Source organism: Nematolebias whitei, chromosome 3, assembly GCF_014905685.2.
Source record: "Nematolebias whitei isolate Nwh7 chromosome 3, NemWhi1, whole genome shotgun sequence".
Taxonomy (NCBI): domain Eukaryota; kingdom Metazoa; phylum Chordata; class Actinopteri; order Cyprinodontiformes; family Rivulidae; genus Nematolebias; species Nematolebias whitei.
In genome coordinates, this window is record NC_056500.1 from 19,284,521 (window position 1) to 19,302,399 (window position 17,879).

Below are 17,879 nucleotides of genomic sequence, written 5' to 3' on the forward strand. Positions count from 1 at the left end.
TGTTGGAAGACCCAGCCACAACCCATATTCAATGCTCTAACTGAGGGAAGGAGGTTGTTCCCCAAAATCTCACAATACATGGCCCCGGTGAGGAATCAGCCCAGAACTACACGGGAGGAGCTGGTCAATGACCTGAAGCGAGTTGGCACCACTGTTTCCAAGGTTACTGTGGGTATTACACTAAGACGTCATAGTTTAAAATCATGCACGGCATGGAAGGTTCCCCTGCTTAAATCAGCACACGTCCAGGCCTGTCTTAAGTTTGCCCATGACCATTTGGATGATCCAGAGGAGTCATGGGAGAAAGTTATGTGGTCAGGTGAGACCAAAATATAACTTTTTGGTCTTAATTCCACTCGCCGTGTTTGGAGGACGAAGAATGACGAGTACCATCCCAAAAACACCATCCCTACTGTGAAGCATGGGGATGGTAGCATCATGCTTTGGGGGTATTTTTCTGCACATGGGACAGGACGACTGCACTGTATTAAGGAGAGGATGACCTTTCTTAGGATCAATACGCCACGAGGTGAGATCTTGCATGGAGCCCCAGTCTGAGGGAGATTGACAGTCATGTTTAGCTTCTTCTATTTTCTAAGAATTGCTGCAACAGTTGATCTTTTTTTCACCAAGCTGCTTGGCAATTGCCCCGGAGCCCTTTCCAGCCTTGTGGAGGTCTACAATTTTGTCTCTGGTGTCTTTGGACAGCTCTTTGGTCTTAGCCATGTTAGTATTTGGAGTCTTACTGATTGTGTGACGTGGACAGGTGTCTTTATGCAGCTAACGACCTCAAACAGGTGCTTCTAATTTAGAATAATAAGTGGAGTGGAGGTGGACTTTTTAGAGGCGGACTAACATATCTTTGAGGGCCAGAATTGTTGCTGATTGGCGGGTGTTCAAATACTTATTTGCAGCAGTAACATACAAATAAATTATTAAAAAAATATACATTGTGATTTCTGAATAAGAAAATGTATGCCTCTCACAGTGGACATGCACCTAAGATGAAAATTTCAGACCCCTCTATAATTTCTAAGTGGGAGAACTTGCAAAGTCGCAACGATGCCTGCAGGGCCAACACAACGTTATGACATCACGCATGCCGTTGAGTTTAGATTTGTGAAAATTTACAAATTTGCACTGTTCGAGTGTTGTCATTGTGTTAGAGAGAGTAAATGTCATAAAAAAATTTGACATTAAACATAATCCAAATTGAAGCGTTACATCATTTTCAGACCTTTTTTTGGAGTCTGCATTTAGGAGCAGGCCAAACTAACAAAGACCATGCAGAATAATGTACAAACCGGATTCCAAAAAAGTTGGGACACTAAACAAATTGTGAATAAAAACTGAATGCAATGATGTGGAGGTGCCAACATCTAATATTTTATTCAGAATAGAACACAAATCACAGATCAAAAGTTTAAACTGAGAGAATTTATCATTTTAAGGGAAAAATCTGTTGTTTCCAAATTTCATGGCGTCAACAAATCCCAAAAAAGTTGGGACAAGTCCATTTTTACCACTGTGTGGCATCCCCCCTTCTTCTTACAACATTCAACAGACGTCTGGGGACAGAGGAGACCAGTTTCTCAAGTTTAGAAATAGGAATGCTCTCCCATTCATGTCTAATACAGGCCTCAATCATCTTGGGCCTTCTTTGTCGCACCTTCCTCTTTATGATGCGCCAAATGTTCTCTATAGGTGAAAGATCTGGACTGCAGGCTGGCCATTTCAGTACCCGGATCCTTCTCCTACGTAGCCATGATGTTGTGATTTCTGCAGAATGTGGTCTGGCATTATCGTGTTGAAAAATGCAGGGTCTTCCCTGAAAGAGATGACGTCTAGATGGGAGCATATGTTGTTCTAGAACCTGAACATAGTTCTCTGCATTAATGGTGCCTTTCCAGACATGCAAGCTGCCCATGCCACAAGCGCTCATGCAACCCCATACCATCAGTGATGCAGGCTTCTGAACAGAGCATTGATAACAACTTGGGCTATCCTTGTCCTCTCTGGTCCGGATGACATGGCAACCCAGTGTTCCATAAAGAACTTCAAATCATGACTCATCTGACCACAGAACAGTCTTCCATTTTGCCACACTCCATTTTAAATGACCCCTGGCCCAGTGCAAACGTCTGAGCTTGTGGAGCTTGCTTAGAAATGGCTTCCTCTTTGCACTGTAGAGTTTCAGCTGGCAACGGCGGATGGCACGGTGGATTGTGTTCACTGACAATGCTTTCTGGAAGTATTCTTGAGCCCATTCTGTTATTTCCTTGACAGTGGCATTCCTGTTTGAGGTGCAGTGACGTTTAAGGGCCCGGAGATCACGAGCATCCAGTAAAGTTTTACGGCCTTGATCCTTACGCACAGTGATTGCTCCAGATTCTCTGAATCTTTTGATGATGTTATGCACGGTTGATGATGATAACTTAAAAGTATTTTCTATTTTACGCTGGGTAACACCATTCTGGTATTGCTGCACTATCTTTCTGCGCAACAATGGTGGAATTGGTGATCCTCTTACCATCTTGGCTTCTGAGAGACACTGACACTCTGAGAAGCTCTTTTTATACCCAATCATGTTGTCAACTGACCTAATTAGTGTTAATTGGTCTTCCAGCTGTTCGTTATATGCTCAAATTCCATTTTCCAGCCACTTATTGCTACTCGTCCCAACTTTTTTGGGATTTGTTGACACTGAAATTTTGAATCAACATATTTTTCCTTTAAATTGTTACATTTACTCAGAATAAACTTTTGATCTGTCATCTATATTATATTACGAATAAAATATTGACATTTGCCATCTCCACATCATTGCATTCAGTTTTTATTCATAATTTGTTTAGTGTCCCAACTTTTTTGGAAGCTGGTTTGTAGTATTTTAATACAACAGCAGAGAAAGCTATGTAGTTTCTGTAAGTAGGTCTAGAAAAAAAATTGGTATTGGTATCGGTTATCGGCCAAACAAGTTTAAACATGACAGCATATCGAATATCGGCCAAAAATCCAATATCGTGCATCCCTACATAAAACAAGCAGCTAGCGAAAAACCATCTGGCTTCCATAAGTTGTTTTTTCTGTGTGGGTTTATTCACCTATCAGATTTCTAAATTCATAGATAATCACTGGACACGGACAGTAATTGTTATCCAAATGATAAGCCTTTTTGGCTTCATATAGTGCAGTTCTTCTCCTGTGTGCATGAATTGCTGCTGAAATCTTCATTGTTGGTCCGTTGTTCTTCCTGGAGATGATCATTTCCACAGAGAACAATTGAGTCCTCAGATCCTCTCTTAGGTTTTGTGGATCTAGAAGTCATATTTCATAGACAAAATGTTTAAAATGTAGTTGCATTTAAATATACTTTTTTTTTAAAGAAAAGAAAATGGAAAAAATGCACTATACCTGTTTTCTGGAATAAGGCTAAGTGTGTGCTGTAGGTTAGCCACAGAAGATAATGGCAGAGAAACGTTGGGTGTAGAAGCTGAGTTTGAATGGCAGCCAATGAGCTTTTCTGGAGCCAGCAGTGAACTAACCTTTGTTTCAGCTGCCAAGATAAGAGAATATCTGAATAACTGTTGAAAGTGGGATTGATTTAAAACTTTTTATATTTTACTTTGCATTTGCTTTTCTCTGTATACCTTTCTAAACAATCTTATTTTTTTGCAGATTGATGTATTTTAGTCTCATATTTTATTTTAATATTTGACTTCTGGAGATTAACCTTGGTCATATTAACAGAGAAAACCTGAGTAAAAATACACTCAAAAAACCAATAGTACTTATAGACTCATACTTAGAAACTGGTGTTTGAGCCATGTTGCCCGATCTTCTTCATACTTCTTCCTCTGCAAGTTAAACCAAAAACAAGTCATTTTAAAAGCCTTCTCAACAGCTACCTTTAAATCAGTAATTTTGAAAAATGTTTTTATTCACCTCATGGCTCAGTCTAATGGCTGCTTCAGTGAAGTTATTCCTCTCCCTTTCAAAGCTCTTTCTCTGTTTCTCAAGGATCATCCACTCATCTCTGAGGCGCTTTTTCTCATGTAGCATGTAGCCATCGTTCATCAGCGTTGCAACACCATCATCACAATGAGAGTTCATTTGCTGCTGTAAAAAGAAAGAACAGGTATGGTTTCAGTCTGCAACAATTATAGAGCTATTTTGTATTTAAAGTATTTTACAAACATTAGAAGGAGTAAGCATCCCCATCCCTGGTTTTAATTAATAAAAGATTAAACATTTAAAAGGTACTCACTGGCTCTTAATCTGTTTGCTTCTTGAATTCCTCAGTGCTTTACCTAATAATTAATAGTTGCTTCTTCATTATATGCAATTCTAGAAAACACAAGCGTTTATCAAACACACCTTGGGGTGTAAAAACAGAGCTTAATTTAATTTCTGTCGCAGACTTTAATAATCCATCAAATGTGTCTAATAAATTTTGCATGTGTTATATTAATTTTGACAGCATTTGGCAGCACGACAGCTAAGTGTTTAACACTGTCGCCTCACAGCAAGAAAGTCCTTGATTCAATCCCCAGATGGGACCTGTGGTCTTTCTGTGTGGACTTTGCATGCTCTCCTCATGTTTGTGATGGTTTTCTCCCACTCTCCAAAAACATGCATGTTAGGCTGCCTTCAGGCCCAGGCCTCCCTTGCAAAAGAAATCTGTGATCTCAATAGGATTTGTCTGGTTAAATAAAGGTAGGTAATAAATAAATTCAACCTTTATTTAGTTAGTTTCAATGAGTCACAAAGACTCATTTTCAAGAGAGACCTGTTTTAGACAAACTACAGATAAGGTACAGACAAACTGTGAGGATCAGTCTGTTTCTGTGTTTCTGTTTCTGTTTCTGTGGATTATTTTCCTTAGTGTGTGGCCCTCTCATGTGGTCTGTCCCTGCTATTGCGCTCCCTCTTGTAATCAATGTTCTAGAATTGCGCATCTCAAGGTGTCTGCATGTTGGAGCAGCTCTGTTACTTTCATTCTGAGATTTTGCTTTTGGAAACTTTAATTCCTCTTTTTCTGGATGTAAATCACAATTTTTGGATGACTGTTTCCTCTGGTATCAGATGCTGTGCAGCTGGAAGGATTTTTACTGAAACTTTGTTTTGGACATTTGTTATGATGCATAACCATGGCAACAAGGCAGTTTTCTACAACCAACAACAGCAGCTGATTAACATCTCAAAAGCTCAAATAATATCTCAACTACAGCCCCAAATCTCAAATGAGTTGAAAGGATGTTCTGTGGACGCATTCTCATCTACCTGCCAGCTGTGCTCAAGTGCCTGGCCACTGAGATCCTGGAACTAGCAGGAAACACGGCTCATGACAGTGGAAGGACAGGATCGTCCATCGGCACCTACAGTTGGCTGCCTGCAGTGACGAGGAGCTCGGCAGACTGCTGGGAGGAGTGGCAATCGCTCTGGGAGGAGTTCTGCCTGGAATTCGGGCGGTCCTACAGCCCGGGGGAACGAGAGACCAGCCGAGTCTGGGTGGATGGATCAGACAGCATCTGCAGCCAGTTTCTTAGGATCCACTGTGGGATGGACCATTACAAGAGATCCTTCCTGCCTACAGCCATCAGTATCTATAACATCTCTTAATGAAATGAGGATCACGATTTACAACAACAAATAACTTCCCTTTGGGATTAATAAAGTATTTTTGAATTTGAATTTAATCAGTTTCTCCTGGCCACCTGTTTGCCCTTCCCAGGTGTTCTGTGTTTACCCCTCATTAGTGTGTATATACAAGTCTGCAGTCTTCTTTGTCTGGGCATTGTCCTGTATGGCATTGTGTTCTGTCCTCCCTCTGTGTCTCCTAGGAAATGTAAGTTTTGTTGCCATGTCAGTCTTTTGCTTGTATTTTGTTTATATTAATAAAATACATTTTACTTTAAACCAGAGTCCTGCCTGCACGTGTTCAACCAAACAGCAGAAATGCAACATAAACAACCATAAAATCCATATAAAATAAAAAGTAAATAAAAGTACTGTTATAAAACAAAATAAAATCAAGCTACATTATGAAACAAGGTAAAATACTACAAAACAGGAACATGTCCGCATTGATTTTTCCATTGAACTTAATTGTTGAAAATCCCTTAGCAAAGTCGACCATTATTTATTTATTTATTTTTATTATTTATTTATTTTTTTTGCAAGATGTTACAGGAGCACGGTAAGAGAAGGCCTTCTTGATGAGTTCAGTACGCACTGAGCTGCAGGTAATGATGGCTTGAGAGCACAAGCTATAAATAACCTCTGTACAATGCAATTCTCATGAACCCCTGGTGGACCGCTTTGTGGCATGGTGTGGAAACAATCATCTCATCTTGAACGTGAATAAAACAAAGGAGATGATTGTAGATTTCAGGATAAATAGGAACAGGTCCAACCCTATTTCCATTATGGGAGAAGAAGTGGAGGTGGTGGAGAAGTATAAATACCTTGGAGTTCACCTGGACAACAGACTGGACTGGAAATGCAACAGTGAAGCTGTCTTCAAGAAGGGACAGAGCAGACTGTACTTCTTGAGGAAGCTGAAGTCCTTCAACATTTGCAGCAAGATGCTGCATATCTTCTATAAGTCTGTTGTAGAGAGCACCATCTCTTCTGCCATCATCTGCTGGGGTAGCAGCACCAGAGCATGTGACTTAAACAAGCTTATAAAAAAGGCTGGCTCAGTTCTGGGGACTCCTCTAGAACCTTTGGAGATGACTGTACAAAGAAGGATTCTTCATAAAATGAAGAACATTATAGACAACCCTCAGCACCCTCTTCATCAGACTGTCATACAACAACAAAGTGTCTTCAGTCAGAGGCTTCTTCAAATCCGTTGTAGGACAGACCACTACAAGAGATCCTTCCTGCCCACAGCCATAAGCATCTATAACAACTCATTATTGAAACCAGGATGATGAGTTACAACAACATTTAATTTCCCTCTGGGATTAATAAAGTATTTTTGAATTGAATTGAATCTGAAGGAGCATGATTGAGAGTAACCAAATGTCTGATCTGAACCCGAGCAGTGGTTTGTTGTTGGACTTCTGTGTTAGTTAGTTTGTCAATCACAAACACCATGTTCAAATTTAAAGGTGTTCATAAGTGATCATAGCACCAGGACACCCCAGGCCGCAAATTGATGACAGACTTTGTAGTTGTTATCTGATCTGCAGCCATATGTTTAGGAGACATGGATGAAGACAGAGAGAAGCTAAGATGTCAGCTGATCACCATCTGGCGGTGAGTTGGATGGCAAGGAAAGATGGACAGACCCAAATGTGTAGTGAGGGTTTGCTGGGAGTGCCTGTCAGAAGGATCTTCAACTCACACCTCCAAGAGAACTTCAACTGGAAGTGAAGGTGGGGGATATTGAGTTCAAGCGGGCCGTGTTCCACGCCTCCACTGTTGAGGCGTCTGCCTTGACTGCAAGGTTTTTGGCACTTTTCGTGACTGCCATCCTTATACCCATAGGTGGATGTCCCAGGTGAGGGAGAATGTCAAGCTGAAGAAGGGCCTTATTGACTAGTAGGACTCCAGAGGCAGCTGATGGGTATTGGTGAGCCAAGCAGGCTGCAATAGAGTCTGTCTGATGGTCCAACCTCCAAATCAAGAGGAACAATGCAGGTTTTGTCCCATTTGTGAAGCATTGGACCAACTCTTTACCCTCATAAGGGTCTTGAGGGCATGAGAGTTTACCCAAGCAGTCTAGGTGTGTTTTATGGACTTGAAGGCATTCAACAATGTGGTCCTGTTGACATCATCATGTTGTGATCTTCAGCTCTCACTGGAATGGTTCACAGCAAAATGTGAAGCAGCTGGGATGAGAATCAGCACCTTCAAATCTAAGAGTCATGGTCCTCAGTTGGAAAAGGGTGGATTGTCCATTCGGTACTGGGAGTAAGGCACTACCTCAAGTGGAGGAATTCAAGTATTTCAGGGTTTTATTCATGAGTAAGAGAAGAATGGAGTGCAGGATAGACAGATGGATTGATACAGCTTCTGAACTATTGCAGTCTCTTTGCTGGTCCATTGTGGTGAAAGGAGGGTTGAACTGCAAGGTGAAGCTCTTGTTTACCAGCCAGTCTATGTTCCTATCCTCACATATGGTCACAAACTTTGGGTAGTGACCAAAAGAAGATTGTGATGCAAACAAATTTCAGCGGCTTTACTCTGAGTCTATCTGCTGACCCTCCACATTGAAAGAAGCCAATTTAGGTGGTTCAAGCATCTAATAAGAATGCCCCCTTGATGCCTCCTTAGGTTTTCCAGGCATGTCCAACTGAGCGGAGATCCTGGGGAAGACCCAGGATATATTGGAGAGAGTGTGTCTCTTGGATGGCCTTGGAACACTTTGAAATCCTTCCAGACGAGCTGGAAGAGGTCATTGTGAAGAGATATCTGGGCCTTCCTTCTCCAGCTGCTGTGACCAAACTCCATAAAAAGCAGCAGATGCTGGATGGATAAATGAACATTTAACTTAATGTGTAAATGCTTAAGCATTCACACTATTGTGATCCATTTTTCTTCTGTACGTTTTTCGGCATCTTTCTTGTTCCACAATTTTGGTGCCATTTCAACAAATCATACCAAAATGTTGAGCTTTTTCAGGAGAAGGGTGATATGACTTTTGGTATTGATGCAACTTTAGCTTTTTGAAATATTTAGCCTTTTCTGCCACTTTTTTCTCATAGGAAATTAATTGAGCTCATTTTACATCCTACAAATATTTAGATCTGTTTACAACCTTTTACTGCTCCTTTCACATTTTGTTACACTTCAGCTTCTTTCAGCTTCCTTGTGCTAATTTAAACTTTTTTCAGCTAATTTCAGCTTTTTTCAACTGTTATGTTTTATATTATTTCTGCTCACTACAACAATTTTCAATTTTGGCTTCTTCTAACTTCTTTCTGCTAATTTCAACTTGTTATACTCATGTAAGCTTATTTCTGCAAGTTTCAGCTTTTTCTGCTATTTAAGCTACTATTTAGTTGTTTTTATGTTAATTTGAGCCTTTTCAGCTAATTCCACTTGTTTTGCACTCGTTTCAACTTTATTCAGGCTAAGTCAGCAAAGATGTGTTTTCGCCACTTCCTTCTGATAATTTAAGCTTCTTTCTGCTATTTTAGCTACTTTTCAGCAGTTTTTTGTTGCTAATTTTAGCTTTTTTCAAATAATTTCCACTTTTTGTGCTCATTTCTGCTTCTTTAAGCCTAACTGGGCAAACATGTTCTTTCTGCTTTCTTCTTTTATTTTAAGCTTGTTCTACATTTTCAGCTGGCTTTTTAGTAATTTTTTAGCTAATTTCAGCTGTTTTCAGATAAATTTTAGTTTTTTGTGGTAATTTCTGCTGTTTTCAGCCTAATTAACTTCTATCTAATAATTTCAATTTGTTATGCTCCTTTCAGCTGTTTCTACAAGTTTTAGCTTTTTCTATTATTTCAGCTACTATTCAGCTGTTTTATGCTAATTTTAACTTTTTCGGCTAATTCCACATTCTTTAAGGTCATTTCAGCTCTTTTGCTTCCTTCTGGTAGTTTATGCTTCTTTTTGCCTTTTCAGCTACTTTTCAGCTTTTTCCGGCTAATTTCAGCATTCTTTTTAGCCAATTTGCTCATTTCTGCTTATTTAAATATGGTTCTGCAAATAAAGTTATTTCTGTTTTCTTCTTCTAAGTTAGGCTTGTTCTTCCATTTCAACTATATTTCAGTAGGTATTTAGCTAATTTCAGCTGTTTTTCAGCAAGTCCTTCTACAATAAGCATTCACACTGCATTTTCGCAAGAAATGCAATTTCTCTAGTTTTAAATATAAATTCAGTCTTACCTGCAGGAGCTGCTGTTGTGTTTGAATAAAGTCTTTGCACTGTTGGATCTCCAGCTTTAGACTTTCCATCTCCTGCTCGTGAGTCTCTCGAGCTACAGCATCACTATTTGTACTTTCACCCATCTGAGTCAAAGACGCTGAACAAACCATATAGAAAATCTGACATTTAAGATCTATATTGTAAATATCAAAGAGAAAATGTAAAATTAAAAAATAAAGAAGAAGACAGGAAAGATAATACACATAATGTAAACATTTTATTTGGTTAAACAATGTATTACCGGATCATAGTTACTTCCATATAAAATCTAATATTTCTTTACTTCTGTCTCAGTAAAAATTTACATTTTAGTTGACTAGAGATGTGCTCCATTTCGTAATTTTATAAAAATGTAGTGACAGGATGACAGACATATGAAAGTTACCTTGGCTGTCTAGTCTTTCAACGTGGCTTTTGAGTTTTTTCCACTGAAGGCGAATACTGCTGGTGAGTTTCTCCCGAGCCTGAACACAATTCATCTCTACACTGTCCTTGCTGGGATCAAATATTTCCTCCTCTTCTTCCTCTGAAGCAGCCTGAAATTATGGTAATTATTTTCAATTTATTTTCAAACATCTACAAGAGTTTGTTACAAAAACAACTTTTGGCATGTTTTTGTCTCAATGTTAAAAATATAAGAAAAAAAGGAGAAATCAATGCAATATCTAAAGTCATTAATTTAGGATAAAAATATATAAAAAATTAAGTGAAATAAGCAAAACAACCTGCCCCACCTGTGTGTCTACAGGACCAGGTTTTTCTCCTTTCAAAGACAATTTTCTCGATCCAAGTATGGCCGCAATTTCTTTCGTCATCTGATGCAACACCTTCTTTAGTTCTGCGTTTTCCAACACCAGCTCCCTTTGTCTGGACTCATAGTTACTCAGAAGAGTTTTGTACAACTCCCCCTCGTGTCTTCAGAAGAGAAACAGAAAACGTGTCATTTTTATGTAGCTAGAATCCATTACAGGCTCAGATCTTTCAGCAGTAATTTGGCTCATACAAATAATGATTTATGTTTTAAAAAGATTCATTCAACCTTTTTTTAGACAGGTAAATCCCATTGAGCCTCACGGACTCATTTACAAGAGAGACCTGATTTCAACAAAGAATGATGACAACAATGGACTACAACAACAACAATAGACATAAAAAGGCATACAGATTTTTTTTTGTTTTTACAAATACGATGGCTAAAAAAAGAAAAGTAACAAAAAACAGCTAGATTCTAAGGCGAAAGTAGAAAACTAAAAACAGGAACATGGACTCCTGGCAGGGACCAATGCAGACAACAGATTCTTAAAGCCACTTAGAGGTCAAGGTCGAGAGCTTCAATTTTTTTTGTAAGATATTACAAGAAACAGTAGCGGAGTAGGAGAAGACCCTTTTGCCTACTTCAGTCCTCACTAAGGGAACACTGCAAGTAATAATGTCCTGAGAGCGCACGCCGTAGCTGCACTCACGCAGAGACATGTAGGAAGAGATGTATGAAGGCAGCAGACCAAGAAGTGATTTAAAGATGAAAATGTACCAGTGAGAGAGTCTGCGTGAATTTAATGATGTCCAGTTAACCAGTGAATACAGGGTGCAGTGGTGTGTACGATAATCACAGCCAGTTATGAATCTTAGTGCACCATGATAGACAGCATCCAACATCTGCAGGGTGCTTGTAGGAGCGTTCATGTAAATAATGTCACCGTAATCAATGGAGGGAAGGAAGGTCACAGATACAAGGAGTTTCCTAGCATTCAGAGTTAGACAGGATCCGTTTCTGAAAAAGAAACCCAGTTTAACTTTCAGTTTCTTTACCAAGTTTCCCACATGGAGCTTAAAAGAGAGATGTGAGTCGACCAAGATACCCAAATATTTATAGGAATCAACAAACGCAATCGGGACACCATTTGAGGATGAAATCAGAGGAGGAACTGCTGGGACCGAGTTCCTATTTGAAAAAGCATCCCTTTGGTTTTGCCGGCATTTAGGACAAGTTTGAGGTGGAACAAATCTGTCTGATGTCAAATGCAGATTTCAAAAGCTGGAAAGCCTTAGCAACTATTTTAGCTCGACGATACATTTTTATTACTGATAAAACAGAAAGACAAGTTGATTTCAAAGTAAAGTAACTGAAACACTAAATGAGCACTAGTTTATTTTTGTGTATTCCTGCAAATTTTCCATTTAAGCATTATGCTTTCAAATTTATCCTTACAACCAAAATTCATTCAACCACGCTACGATAAAATAAAAACCAATGTGAGCAGAACTTACTTTGCCTTCGTGTTTTCAGTTTTCCAAAGGCTCCTTTTGCCATCAGCTCTCCCCATGTTATTTAAAACATCAATAGCTGGAATGCATGAAAACACAACACAGAAATAAGTATGTTTATTACATTTTAACTATACATATATACTTGCATATCAAGGATTTATTTTTATTTTTTTTTAAAGAAAAATTAAAAAGAGCAAAAGTGGTCCCTATGCCTGATACATTTGTGGGCTGCAGCCTTTAAGCAAAACAGAATAGACTCCAATTAATGATGGCAGTTATCTATAAGGTCAGCCTCTGTGTTGTGTTTAGAATTATCACTGCACCCTCATTCTGTATCAGCTTTCTTAGTAGACATAAATAAGACATTTATGTATGTTAGTTTTCCATTACAGCTCTTTTTTATTTTAAACTGTTGTGTTTTCACAGATACTGTGAGCCTTCATTGACAGACACAACCTGTGTTTTTCTGAACTACAACTATGATCTGGAAACCCAGCCAAGCTGGATTTCCAAGTATGACTATGCCAAAAATGTCCAAGCAGAGTTCATTTTCTACAGAGTTTTTACAAAATTAGTTGAGACAAAAAAAACTGAGATTGGTTTTAAATTGTACCTGTGATGTTCTGCTGTTTTACCCCTTCATTAATTCTCCCATCAAGATTTATACCACTCATGATTTGCACAGTGTCAACTTTGTATGCCTTTCATTTTCATTTTCATTTCATTTATTTTATTCATTTCAAATTAAAACACAGGAAAAAAAACAATTTACAATCCATATGGATAAAAAAAAAACAGAAAAGAAAATTTAAAATGAAAGGAAGCAGAAGAAGAAAAAATCTTATAATAACTGCCCCTTCTTAGACAAAAAAATCAATACAAACAATCAATTAAAGCAATAGTCATTCATGAAAATAATTTTTCAACAACTAAACAATCAATGCAATTCATGCATTAGTCAACCATGAAACAAATAATCAACTTATAGTAATATAATGATTTTAAAAACATTTTATATTAACCAAATTACATATATCTTTGCAACATTATACTCTTAATTTTTTTCTTGAATACAGACATTGACTGAGCTGTTTTAACATCAGTTTCCAAACTATTCCATAGTCCTATTCCATGTATCAACGTTGACCGACCCTTTAAACTAGTTCTATATTTAGGTTTAACAAAAATATCAGTGCCCTTTAGATTATAATAACTTTTTCTTTTTACAAATGAATTATTAATGAAATTATAATTAGTACTGCAGATTAGTTTCATTTTACCTTGTTTTCTCTCCTTCTTATCAGCCAGGAGTTGAGTTAGTCGCTCCTTTAGTTTGTTAAACTCTCTTTCCTTTCTTTTCATATCGTGGTTGTACTGACTAGCACGGCTTGAAATTATGTTCTGAAGTTTTTGCACCTGTTGAAACAAACAAAAAACAAATGCGACTTGGAACTTCCTGAAGAAAATATGAGGCAAAGCAAAAGGACCTGGCAAATAATTCAGCCAATAGTGTTATTTATTCAGCCTGACAGAGGTAAGATGTAAAAATAAATATGTAAAGTGGGGTAACTTTCCTCTATTCAATCAAATGTTCACACATATTTGCAAACAAAATTAGATTTTAGCATATTGTTCAGTAATTGGGGCAGCACGGTGGCGCAACTGATAGAGCTGCTGCCTCTCAGCGAGTAGGTCCTTGGTTCAAACCCCGGTCCAGGGGCCTCCTGGGTGGAGTTTGCATGTTCTCTCCGTGCATGCGTGGGTTTTCTCCGGGTGCTCCGGTTTCCTCCCACAGACCAAAAACATGCATGTTAGGCTGATTGGTAAGATTGGTAACTCTAAATTGTCCCTAGGTGTGAGTGAAAGTGTGAATGTTTTTTTGTCTCGTTTGTCTCTATGTGGCCCTGTGATGGACTTGCGACCCGTCCAGGGTGTACCCCGCCCCTCGCACAGTGATTGCTGGACATGGGCACCAGTGACCCCCGACCGTGACCCAAAATGGAATAAGCGGGTAAAGATAGTAGATGGATGGATGGTTCAGTAATTGTATAGAGTAGTAGTTTGTGACTGAGCAAATTATTTTGTCGAATTGCTGATCCAAAGAGTAAAAATGTGTCCAAGTTTTAAATTTTAATAAGCCACAGAATGCTTGTTTGCCAACAGAATGATGCTGTAAGCAAATCCTTGTGGTTTTCTGGATTGAAGACCAGATTTTTCCACCTTCATTTTTATTTTGACACCTGGCACTGCTGGGCTGCGTAAATCATACCTCCTCTTTTTCATTTTTCAGACAGTTCTGCAAACTTTTGGCTTTTAACTGGAGCTGCCGTTCTCTCTCGTGGAGTCCTGTGTTCTCTCTTTTAGAAAGTTCAAGCTGCTCCTGTAAACACAATGAAATTCAGACGAACCCAATATAATGATTTTAGAACTTTTTTTTTTTAACAGAAAGACGTGTGTTTTTTTTTTAAAAAAGATTGATATAATTTCTACACTGTTCAATAGAACTTCAGCAATGTTATAGATTTCACTTGTTTGATTCTAGATTAATATTAAAACAATAGAATCTTTAGTTATTATACTTTTAGATGACTGTTTGAGAGCTTCAAGTAATCCACGTTGCTGCTCAGCTTAAGCTGCTCCACTTCCATGTTTTCTAACGTTCTGAGGCTCCTGTGGTGCAGCTGAATAAGGTCATACATGCAATTCAACGCAGACACATTATTCAGCTCTGAGCTGCTGTCCAGCTCTGACCAAAATGGTGGGAGGCCCAAAGATGACAACTCCTGCAAAGGAAGAAAAATGAAAGTTTTAGACAAAAAAAAAATATATATATTTATTGATTTATATATTTATATTTATATAATATTTTATTATATATAAAATTTTTTTTTTCGGGGATTGTTACATTTTGTATCAGTGTCTGTTGACACACCGTCTTTAGGTATAAACATTGTTGATGTTCAGGGATTGGTGTCATGTGCAGTGTACCTTTTATTCAGACACAAACCACTAGGCACACTTGTTTTACAACAAAAGTGCTATAAAGACAACAGAAACTCCTGAAAGGCCACTAACCTGATTGATGTGTGACAGACATTCTTGCACGTTATGCTCTGTGCAAAACGTTCTAGGTGTGTGGGGACTTCTGTGGAGCAGCAGCGATGGCTGGCTGAGCTGCCTCAAGGGGGGTGTTCTACATTCAACAGAGCTGCAGCAAATGTCCTTGACTTGTGAGGAAAGAAGTCAGTCAAATACATACTCTGCATCGTCTTCTGTTGGAAGTTTGATTCATATTTTACACAGCAACTAAGAACAACGTTCATCTGTATCCGTTTATGATACAGAGCACAAATGAAGGATAAAATATGTGAGAAATCAACTGGACAAAATTGTACTTTAATAAGTTATAACATATGAGATTTATCAATATAAGCACAAAACAAAACTAGAAAAATGCTCCAGTGGAGAATAGCAACTTGTCTTGCACAAAGCACATTAATGGTAATTTTTTTCACTAATCTTTAAAGCAATTGGGATTTAAACTCACCCAGCGGCATCTCTGGCATTGTTGCAGCACAGTCCTCTGGTAAAGTGTTTGGAAAATCTATGACATGTGCAGATTAAAGTGTTGACCACAAGATCCACCTACTCAACCCTGAAATAGACAATCAGATTAACAGGGACCATTCAACACTTTGTAGATTACAAGGTTCTTGGAGTACACATGAAGTGGTGAAGCTGAAAAATAAAAGGAGAGGTGGGTTTTCATTCCACATTAAATGTGTATCAATATAGAAGACTTCTTTCTAATCTTGTGCTGATGTTATGTGGTCAAATAATTGCCGCATGTAGCCAGGTAAAGGTTGGCACCAGGCTGCCATTTTGTGTCAAGGCACGAATTGGTAAAAAATAAGGAAGAAAACAAAAATCTGTTTTTAAAAATTGTAAAACAATATCATTAGCAACCTGCATCCTAGGGCAACAATTACAGTAGATTAACCACGACATGCAATAAAATATATGCATCTAGAAGAGCAATTGTGTTTGTTTGTGGGTTGTTTTTTCACCTGTTGATTCTGTGGAGACGACGAAATGCCTTTCAGGGGACCTAGATTTTATACTTAATCTGATTAGACAGATGGGAAACCTAGAGGCTCCCTAGAGCCAAAAAGCTTAAAAAGCCTGAGACTGACTACAAGTGTTGCCTACAATTCAATAACTCACAGTTTACAAATTAAATCCTAAAACTAAATGATTAAATGGATTTTTAATTGGTACATGTGTGCAACATCTACAGTGTGTATTATTGTTTTATGCCTCATTAATAAATTTAATGTCATAACTGACCTTGAACACGTTAGGTTAATCAAATATCAAAATGTTTATATAAAGAACTTTTATGTTTTCATTCCCAGTATGGTGCTGCAGATAAAGTAACTTTGAACTCTCTCATTAAGTCAGAACTGGGCAGAAACATTATAAAACATTATTAACTGAGACTAAAAATAAAAGCTGCATGTTCTGAAAGCTTCCTCGTTGAGTTGCCTTCGTGTTCATTTATCTGAGCTGTTCGATATTGTTAAGCATCGATGAAACGTTGTTACTTTACGAGAACTGATGTCGAAGAAGAAAAACGACGCAGGTGTGCGTTCACTTCGTAATTAACTGACTTTTACACCTGAATGGACGTCTGTTCCGGACAAGTTGAACCGTTTAAACAAGAGAAGTGATTATTTATTAAATTAAATGTAACAAAATGTTTCAAATACTTACTTCACGCAACAGTTCATGATGTATTTCTTAAGCGTTGTCTTCCAGCTCCCTAAGTCATGTCCACCTGCTGCAGTGAGCTCAACGCAGCAAACAAACCAAGCTCTGCGCTGATTGGTCCATCCGTTGTCTAGCAACCAAACATGGCTCAATTTGATTGGTTGTTGGTTTTGCGGCGTTCAAATGTTCCTAATGGTATTTAATTTTCTTTTGATTGTTTAAAATATATAAGGTTTAAAACACTCTCATTATAAATGGATAAGATTAAATGAAACAACTGTTAAAATGGCATTTTTTCCATCATAAATATTAATTTGTTTTGGAAAACACTTAACACATAATAAATGAAAAAACAACACAACAGCCAAAATGCAGGCCTTGTTATGTGAAAAGTCAAAAGGAAGCATGTTTTTTAAGAGGGGGGGGGGGGGGAATCAATGACAGCTGCTGTAATCTTTGATCAATCACACAGTACATGTGGTAAAAAAAAAAGAAATACATTGATTTATTTATAAATGACTCAGCATGCTAAAATACCCCTAAATATTATTGTCTACATTGTCTATGAACACCATTTTCTTTTTCTACAAATGTAGGTCAAACATCCATCCATCCATTATCTTTTACCCGCTTCTTCCATTTTGGGTCATGGAGGTCGCCAGTGCCCATGTCCAGCTATCACTGTGCGAGGGGCAGGGTACACCCTGGATGGGTCTCCAGTCCATCACAGGGCCACATAGAGACAAATGAGACAAACAACCATTCACTCACTCACTCACTCACACCTAGGGACAATTTAGAGTTACCAATCAGCCTAACATGCATGTTTTTGGTTTGTGGGAGGAAACTGGAGTACTCGTACCCGTACCCGGAGAAAACCCACGCATGCATGGAAAGAACATACAAACTCAGCACAGAAAGGCCCCCGGACCAGGATTTGAAGGTCAAACATC

General features: G+C 38.3%; 1 protein-coding gene across 1 annotated transcript; it reads right to left on the bottom strand.

Annotated features, from left to right (window-relative positions):
• Positions 1–3,077: 3,077 nt before the first annotated feature.
• LOC119407783 (afadin- and alpha-actinin-binding protein) lies at positions 3,078–17,009 on the bottom strand. Its single transcript, XM_037674606.1, has 14 exons — positions 16,930–17,009; positions 15,704–15,811; positions 15,232–15,383; positions 14,736–14,939; positions 14,426–14,536; positions 13,437–13,572; positions 12,157–12,232; positions 10,623–10,803; positions 10,274–10,424; positions 9,849–9,985; positions 3,946–4,119; positions 3,806–3,857; positions 3,415–3,556; positions 3,078–3,317 (listed from the first exon to the last, which is right to left on the bottom strand). The coding sequence occupies exons 2-14, from the start codon at positions 15,720–15,722 to the stop codon at positions 3,182–3,184; spliced, it is 1,671 nt and encodes a 556-aa protein (XP_037530534.1). The 5' UTR covers positions 15,723–15,811; positions 16,930–17,009; the 3' UTR covers positions 3,078–3,181.
• Between the last annotated feature and the right edge of the window lie 870 nt (positions 17,010–17,879).